An 8,930-nucleotide genomic window follows, 5' to 3' on the forward strand; every position below is an offset into this window, starting at 1 on the left:
GGCTCCACTAATGATATGTCAAACAAGTATAGTATAAACTCTTATTATTCAATTGGAAACCACACACACAAAGGGGGTTCCAATCAAATTATAAATTGTTAACATGATTACATTAATTATCTTATTCAATTGATGCTAATACTTGTAAATATGATTGGGCATCCATGCTTATAGCTTATGTTAACAACAAATCAAGTTCCTTTCATAGCTCAGGTGTCAGTTATATCATACAGTATGGGCTATCAGAGTGTCAAGTATTTATTGTACCAAGTGTTATATAACATAAATCTAGATTAGTCATTTAACAAGTAAAGTATTAAAGAGTGAACAAGATAACAAATACAAAACATGTTAGTATCAAACATTAAAGTCCATATTAAGTTTACACTTTACTTATTCTTACACCATTAGTGTAACCTTTTCATCTTGACATAATAAACTTAGCTAAACATAATGAAAGAAAGAAAAATAAATAAACAAAATAAGAACATAAATAAGGTAAAAGTTAACTAAGTAAAGGAAAAGAAATGAAAGGCATAAACTTGATATTAATGAAAGCAAAGTATAAACATTACAAAAAATACAAAGAGAGAAAGCAAGAGCATGATCATGATTTGAAAACCAAGATGCCTAAATACATACCAAATGCCATTTTTTATAGGTCAAAATTGAGAACTATTGATTTGATGACTAATTGATGAGTGGGTGGCCAACTCTTGAGTTGGTGACAATCTTTATCTTCTCTTGTCTGCCCAAAATGTCATTGCTTACGTCAAAATTGGAGCCACTCGAAAACATGAAAGTTGTAGGAAATTGTCTCAGATTTCTTGTGTAAACAATTCAGCTCATTTTGACTTCTAGAACTCCAGATATGGCCAAAATACTGAACAGTGCTCGGGTTGGAGGACTGATTCAGACTTCTTCGTTGTTGCTATAATTTGGACTTGAAAATAATCTTTTTAAATCTCGGGATCCTGTGAAAGTTGTAGGTCTATGTCTTACCTTTCCATCCATATAAAGCAAACCTAAATCCGATATCTACAGTTCTAGATATGACCCAATTACTGAACAGTGTTCCGCTTTGGACTGCACCAGTATCTCTTTTCTAAGTTTGGCTATCTTGTTATCCTTTCAATTTTAGTTCTTAAACATCAATCAATCCTTTCATTTATGTGATAGGCCAATATTTAAAGTGAACATTTACCATAAATTAAAGGTATCTTATATTATTGATTATGTTATTATAAAACATGCATTAATTAAGGAGTTATTGATACTTCAAGTGCAAAATAATAATATAAAGCCTGGATAAAAATATATTTTTAAGTACTAATTAATTATCATATATTTTCAAAACGTTATACTAATTATATGAATCGATTTACTTGGATTATGCACTATTATGATATTTTTAAATAAATCATCATATGTATGTTTTGATAATACTATTATTGGATGTATTTATTTTGATTACTTACAAAGTTGAGAAAATTCATTCTTTTCACAAATCATTTGTATTTCGAGATTACTAAATATAGGAGGAGGTCAGAAGATTATTAGTCAAGCATAATGAATAATGAGACCATCATGTGGAGATTTATTATTAAAGATTGTTCATATCATTATAGATTTTTTATTATGATTTTTTGTTTTTGAATTTTGATATTTAAATATATACAAATTTCATGTAAAGTTTATTATAGACATAATTATGATTTATATTTGGATTTGGATTAAGGTATTTTATAGATGAATATTTATATAATATTTCTTTATAAAGTTTTTATTAGTTTTGAGTGTGGAAGTTTATTGCAGTCCAGGAGATTTTTGGTGGTGATTCCATGGACCGTATAGTGATTTATTTTCTTTTTTTGTTTTGATGGGTGTGTTTTTGAGTGCTTGGTATATGTTTTTATTTATCAGACAATTAAATTTGCTTGCTTAAAGGTGATGGGTATAGCCTATTTAATATTATGCAATTCCAACTATGATTTGTATTCAAAATATATATTGTTCTTACTCAAGGGAGGGAGAAAATTGATCGTTCTAAGAAAATTAATGTAGATTGCTGATATTAAAATAGACTTACCCTAAAGTTGTCGCGGAGCTAAATTGACAACTATTGTTCTTACAAAGAGCCCGCGGACACAATCATTGTCTAGACCCACTAACCTAGAGACCTCTTATTGTACATGATGTTGACGTAGACAAAAAAGAGATAAGGGAGAATAAAAGGAAGAGCTAACGACCTTAATATAAAAAATATTACATATTTTGGGACCCAACCAGAATTTTAAAAAAAAATGTCATGCTTCAGTTTTCTAAATGTTCATAATTGCAATACCTACAAAAAGAAAGATACATTAAGTGAGATTGTTGATGTCCCTCACGGCATGAATTCTTTCTTCCCGCCCCCCTCCTTTCTCCAGTCTTTTCGAGCTGGGTTTTGTACCTTTGCCAAGTTTCTTTGAAACTTTTTCTTGCCCATGATGTCTGCTTAATTTTCTCCTCTCCTTTTGACCCAAATGGGCATTCTTCTCTTCATTCTCACAGTAGGGAAATTTACAATGGTATCGTCCTCAGCCACCCACCTTCAGGTCCAACAAAAGAGAGATTTAACCAGTAGTTGTAAACCTTATAAATCTTTCACATTAATCAAAGCTTATCAGTGCTAAAGGCAGTCAAAATTAAGGTTAGGTTAGACCGACAACAATTCTGTTTTTTCCAAGGTAGAGAAAATATTACTCTAGGGAATGTCTAGTCTAGCATAAGACCTCTAGAAGACGACAAATTAGCTGCTAGGGTTTTTGGTCTCAATTACATCAATAGAATTAATTGTCGGCATAACTAGGCACTGATTTGACCATAGCATCTTGGCTTAGGATAAATAATGTGATGCCTATATGTAATGGGCCATGTATTGTATGTAATTCCACAAAATCAACATTTGACCAATGACCACTTCTTTGATAAACTATCACTACCACCACGAGGACATATCTAACAAATCTATCAAAGATTGTGTTTCCAATGCATCTAGCGATTTTTTTTTTTAAACCGCTTTTTCTAAATTTAAATATGAAATAGTATAAAAAAATACGATAAAGAGAAATGATATAGTTTTTAATTATTGATATCTTATTAATTACTATTAGTTACTAGTTAAAATTCATTTTGGAAAACAATATATAAAAAAAATAAAAAAATCGTACTTAGAGATATTCTTGTTATTTTTTATGACTCAAAGCATTTTATTTTTTCACTCTTTTTTGTATCTGGTTTTCTTTAAAATGGATCCTAAAAATAGCTAGGATATCATTAATTACCCACTAAATACCATAAAATTTTTCATATGATAAATGATAATTTCCTTTGTGATAATTTTTCCTAATGTATATGGCCAAAATATAAGATAATGTGATGAATTAATCAAGTTTAGATGTGGTTAATATAGAAGGTGATTCTAATTGGAAGCATCACATGGAAACGAATAAAAAGCCAATTAAAAGTTGGCAGAAAGGTGGATGTTTCTTGTCATGATTTGTCTTTGTTCATTTTAATAAAAGTAAAAGAAAATATTCAGTGTATGATGAGCAAGGCAAGTTTCGAAAAGAATTTATACTCTGTAAAAGATTATAGAAATTCACAGCAGGCGCCTGAATTATTTTTTCATTTTTATCCTTGATTTTTTCTTCTCTTAATTTTAGCTTTTTATACACAAACTAGTGATCAATTTATTAAGAAAAAAAAAACCAAACTTTCTATTTTCATTGTTGTATTTGTATAAAGTTTTCATAAAAAAAAGAATTTTTTATTATTATTAACCACAATTATCTAATGAATAAAATGAAATGAAAACATTTAAAAAAAAAGATAGTTAATGTAAAACATTTGCAAATACAGACTTTTATTTCTATTACGAAGATTAACTTTCCGTTATAATATGAAATTAATCTTAAAAATTATATTTTATTTACTAGTTCATATATTTTTTAATTTATTTAATAACTTATAAATAACATCTTTTCATTTTTCTATTAGAAAAAATAGTGTTTTAAGAATGGAGCATCATAATTTATTTCCATTTGTTTTTTATATGTATCACAGTCTCAAATAAATATCTTAATATTGGGTTAGTGCTTGATGTTGTGAGATTTTATTTTTTTATCATATAATTAAATAAAAATTAGTTTGGTAAAAAAAATAAAACAAAGTAATTAAATCCAATGAAGTCCAAGTCGCGTGTTTCATAAATTAACATGGGTTAACCCTGATCGATCTAATAAATCATCATCTTAATTTAAAAAAAAATAATATCATTTTAATTTTTTTTTAATTGTTAACCAATACTTTTACCAATCATCCAAATTACCTTTAGAATATTCATTAATTGACTAGGTTACATTAACAGAAGTCCTAAACTATTTGATTTGAAGCCAGATCAGATAAAAAAACAGATAAAGAGGTTTCAATTGATCAACTATATTGCACTTAATAACACTATACAATAATTTCTCATAGTCTACATATTTTTTTACTATAATTTTTTCTTTTTTATCTTGAATGAACTAGCTATTTAGTTTCATCTATAAAGCATGTGACGCTTTTGATGTGTCAACTACTAATTCTCTTGGAAAACATTTCTAAAATTTAAAATTAATTATAGAAAGAATTACCTTTTATTTAAATCTATAAATCATGTGTCGCTCCATATTTTAAGATTTGTTGGTCGACGGTAAAATAATTTTATATGATTTTCTTAATTTTATAATGTGTCACTCCATTTATCATATTAATTGACATCTAAAAAACAGCAAGAAAATTGACATGCTTATATAGGGACTTGGTAAGACTACATACATATAAAAGAAAAGAGAAAAAAAAAAGAGCAAGGAACCAATTACCTAAACTGGGTGACAAAGTGGTGCAAGAAAATTGAAGCTTCCAGTCTGGCCAAGTCAAGTCCAGGACATAATCTTTGCCCTCCTCCGAATGGAGTGAAGCTACTATTGCTCATATCCTTGTCCTGTGATGTGACAGTCTCCTATCCATAAGTTAAATGCCAAAGAACCCTAACAATCAACAAATTAGCACGAAAAGGTCGACAGAAGCAATTTCTTACTTGCCACCTCCATGGATTGAATTGGTAAGGCCACTCATAGTTGTTTTCATCAAGATGAACTGATCTGAAGTATGCAAAAGCACACCATCCTTTGGGTATCAAATACCCTTTAATCTCTATGTCCTTCATTGCCTTTCTCATCACCCCAATTATAATGTTCCCCATTCTTAGGGTTTCTGTAATCACCTGTTCAAAAAAAAAAAACTAAGATGATTTCCTTCTTCAAATTACGATCATGGAATCACATACTTATACGACCTCTATATATATAAGTTGATTTCCTTCTTCAAAAAAACTAAGTTGTGAACTAAGGAGGATCCAAAACGGTACTCACTGTTTGTGTAAAGGGTAGAGATAAATAATCACTCCAGCACAGTGGCTCCCCATGCTGAGCTTTGAGACTTTTCAATTTCATGTTCTCCTCCTGGGCACCAATTATATATCATCATCATCATATATATATTCTTATTATTTGTCTGTGTATTAAGCTCTATATATTTTCACATATAAGATAGATAAACAAATAAACTTGCCAGAGATCCATGCAAATCTCATCAAAAAATCTTCAAGAATATTTTTTGTTTTGTCGATTATATACCAGGAACGTGCTGTTGGTTCCAGTTGTTGGTTAGTGCACTCAGCATAGCCTAGCCCTAGCTAGTACGCTCTGCTAGTAATAAGCATAGACGAGTGAGAAGTTAATAGTAAATGGGAAATTTTACCATGTTAATTAAGGATAACAAAATGAAAAAGACATTGCAAAGTAGCCAAAATTAAACTTATTAGAAATCAGAAAATTGCCACAAAAAAAAAAAAAAAAACTTAGCTAAAATGGACTGGTCAATATTTAAGAAGATGTGGCATGGAGCTGAATAATGAAGATAATTATTAACTTCCTCCATTAGGTTTTAGAATGATATAAAATAGAAAACAAGCTCATTTGTGGTTTAAGTTAAACTTCAAGAAAAGATGAAGATTGTCATTAATTACTAATTTTATACTGATAATATAATAAAACAAACTCATTTCTCATTTGAATAATAATAAAAAAAAAAAGATGATAGAAATATTTTAACTATGAATTGATCATGCTTGCCGCTAATTAATCAAAAGAAATTAAGTTAAGAATTATATATATATGGAAGAAAGGTAGGAAATTGAAGATACCGTCAATTGGTGTAGCGCAGGAGGGCAGTCTGAAAGGTATTTAACAGCAAGAGTCATAAGGACTGGGACTGAATCTTCACCAGGTATCATCATGTCGATCATATTATCAGCTATCAAATCATCTGTTAAATGTTCGCTTGCATCGTTAAGCAACACTTGCACTAAATCTTTTGGTACCATTGAAATCATCCCATGATCTCTCTTAGATTGGATAATTTTTTGCACTAACTTCACCATTTTCTTCTTTGCCTGATGAAAACCAAAGTAAATTTCCTTGTTATTCACCACCTGTTATTTTTTATCTCTATAATTCAAACAAATTAAGAGAAAGGTGAATTATTCAGGAAAGTGTGTGTGATTGATTTACTAACTTGCCTGTAATGATCGATAAAGCTGGCTTCCAGGAATGTTTTTTAAAGGTAAAGACATGAGCCCTGCAATGAATTCTTGGAACTGTTTTTTTAGCAACTCCATTTCTTCACCAGGATCCAAACTAATCAATGCCTTGACCAACACTTGAAAGGCTATCTGGAGACATTTATAAATCCTTGGTAACTTTTAGAGATATTAAATTAATTACTGTGTACATGTCGTAATTATGATCATGAGTCTCTTCTACTACAGACAATATGATTCATGCAAACCCCATGCTCCACTAAGCTTGGTCTTACTTTCCAGCAAAATCATTTCAAAACTTAAGTAGAAGCCACGGATAAAATTCGAACATCAATCATTAATATATTTCACTAGAGAGAGAGAGAGTTACTGCATGGAGGTCGTAGTGATGTGATTTGGATCTCTTTCAATTTTCATAAAATAATGTAAAAAGAAAAAGAAAACTTGGAAGAAGATGAAAGATGCCAGAAATAGGGTTAAGAGACATGACATCTTTTGTTTTATCTTGTGTCTCTCGGAACTCTTCTCAAAAAAGAAAGGGGAGAAAAACATCTTAGTTGGGACTCAGAGAAGAAAACTGGAGATAGATCTCAAACTTCAAGGATACATAATTCTACTTTCGAAACCGCACCGCACTCTCACACAAAGAGAGACAGAAACAGAAGATTGAGAGAGGGGGGGAGGGGGTGATGAGGGAGGAGAAGACTAACATTCTTGGTTTCATCTTGTATGAAAATGGGGTGGTCTTCTCTCCATTTCTCCATTGATTCTTGAACATAACTTTGCATGTCTCGAGTGATTTGAGCTTTGAGATGAGGTGACTTGAAGAAGGCACCTATGAGTCCATGAATTCTCCTTTGTAAGCTCCCATTGATGAGCAAAATTGAAGATTTTCCCATCAACTCAGTGAGAGATTTCGGGTAAGAAGGAACAAACAACCTTGCATCACTTTGTAGTATAAATTTGCTCACTTCTGCATCTGTTGATACTATTGTAGGACTTCCAAATATATGGGACTTGAACACCTTCCCATACCTGCAATACATTCACATATACATGTTAATTAATTTTGTAATTATCATAGTAATTATAACCCTCTTCTTAAGCATTAATTCTGATATATGATAAAATCAATTACTCACTAATCACAAATAAAATCATCTGACAAGATATAGTTACTAAAACTAAGTTCAACATACATGTTCCTAAAAAATCTAGGAAGAAAATGAATTTGGGATTACATAGATATCTAGCCAGGGCTAATTATGCAAGTGTTAGCAAAAGAAGAACTCTCTCTCTCTCTCTCTCTCTCTCTCTATGTATATGTATATGTATGTATGTATGTGTATGTATGTATGTATGCATGCATGCATGCATGCAGAGTTAAGAACTATCAGTGTATATATACTTACATGCGACGACGTTTATCCATGAAGCTTTCAGGGCGGTCTGAGTAAGCACAGGAAACGAAGTCGATGGTTTCGCCGATAAAGGGCCATCCAAGAGCGCCTAAAGGAAGTAAGGTTTTCTCGTACATTGATGATGATTTGATCATCATCATCACCATCGTCATAATACTATTACTAAACCAGCTGCTGTTCCTGTACAGAAATATTATGGTACTACTGCAGGACAAGAAGATTGCTAATAAAATCCACAATAAACTGTCCATGTTTAATAATAAGTATCCTATTCCTACAGAGAGAGCTCTCTTTCTCTCTGCTTTGCCAAAATACGGCTTCCTAATTATGGTGATGGGTATAATTTATATGAGGGGATGATTGATGACTGAGTACTCATTTGTAAAGAAAATATATGATATGAATGTGGACGATGCTGATGTGTTGGCAGAGATAGAGAAAACGAGGCTGGAAATTAACTCAGAATGAGTGGAAGGTGTCAGACAAACTGTCTGCGGATGATAATAAATAAATAGTTAATTTAGAGGCGTGAAAAGTCTCTCAACGTTACATTCAGAGATAAAATCTTTAGAGTATAATCAAACTCTTTAAAAAAATTTAAAAATAAATAAAAGATAAATAAAAAAATTGTTTTGTATATATTTTTTAAACAAATTTATATTACTTTAAAACATTACAACATTACAGAGAAATATTTTAATTTTTAATATTATCACTGTTAATGAAATTATATAATTATTAATAAAATTATATAATTATTAATAAAATAATTATATTTTAAATTAAACTAAATAATTGTTATTTAATTTTATCCTAACAATTAT

General features: G+C 30.3%; 1 protein-coding gene across 3 annotated transcripts; it reads right to left on the reverse strand.

The window, feature by feature from the left end:
- Nucleotides 1-1,893: 1,893 nt before the first annotated feature.
- LOC105118255 (3-epi-6-deoxocathasterone 23-monooxygenase-like) lies at nucleotides 1,894-8,583 on the reverse strand. Of its 3 annotated transcripts, none has more exons than XM_011016158.1 (8): nucleotides 8,098-8,583; nucleotides 7,396-7,720; nucleotides 6,665-6,817; nucleotides 6,290-6,538; nucleotides 5,457-5,546; nucleotides 5,123-5,308; nucleotides 4,905-5,041; nucleotides 1,894-2,344 (listed from the first exon to the last, which is right to left on the reverse strand). In XM_011016158.1, exons 1-8 carry the CDS (start codon nucleotides 8,355-8,357, stop codon nucleotides 2,314-2,316), a joined length of 1,431 nt encoding a protein of 476 aa, XP_011014460.1. In that variant the 5' UTR covers nucleotides 8,358-8,583; the 3' UTR covers nucleotides 1,894-2,313. The 3 variants fall into 3 exon arrangements, with proteins under 3 accessions (XP_011014460.1, XP_011014458.1, XP_011014459.1); XM_011016156.1 differs by lacking the exon at nucleotides 1,894-2,344 and adding an exon at nucleotides 2,475-2,591 and having other exon boundaries at nucleotides 8,098-8,579; XM_011016157.1 differs by lacking the exon at nucleotides 1,894-2,344 and adding an exon at nucleotides 2,475-2,591 and having other exon boundaries at nucleotides 4,905-5,026; nucleotides 8,098-8,576.
- Between the last annotated feature and the right edge of the window lie 347 nt (nucleotides 8,584-8,930).

This window comes from Populus euphratica, unplaced genomic scaffold, assembly GCF_000495115.2.
Source record: "Populus euphratica unplaced genomic scaffold, PopEup_1.0 scaffold1839.1, whole genome shotgun sequence".
NCBI classification, from domain to species: Eukaryota; Viridiplantae; Streptophyta; class Magnoliopsida; order Malpighiales; family Salicaceae; genus Populus; species Populus euphratica.

Excerpts from the sequence above, each read along its gene's own strand:
- LOC105118255 (XM_011016156.1), bottom strand. The coding sequence starts at position 8,357 with ATGGACAGTTTATTGTGGATTTTATTAGCAATCTTCTTGTCCTGCAGT. Across the intron at positions 6,539-6,664 it reads AGCTTTATCGATCATTACAG|GCAAAGAAGAAAATGGTGAA; the intron begins GCAAGTTAGTAA and ends GGTTTTCATCAG. Across the intron at positions 5,547-6,289 it reads CTGCGCTACACCAATTGACG|GAGGAGAACATGAAATTGAA; the intron begins GTATCTTCAATT and ends ATTGGTGCCCAG.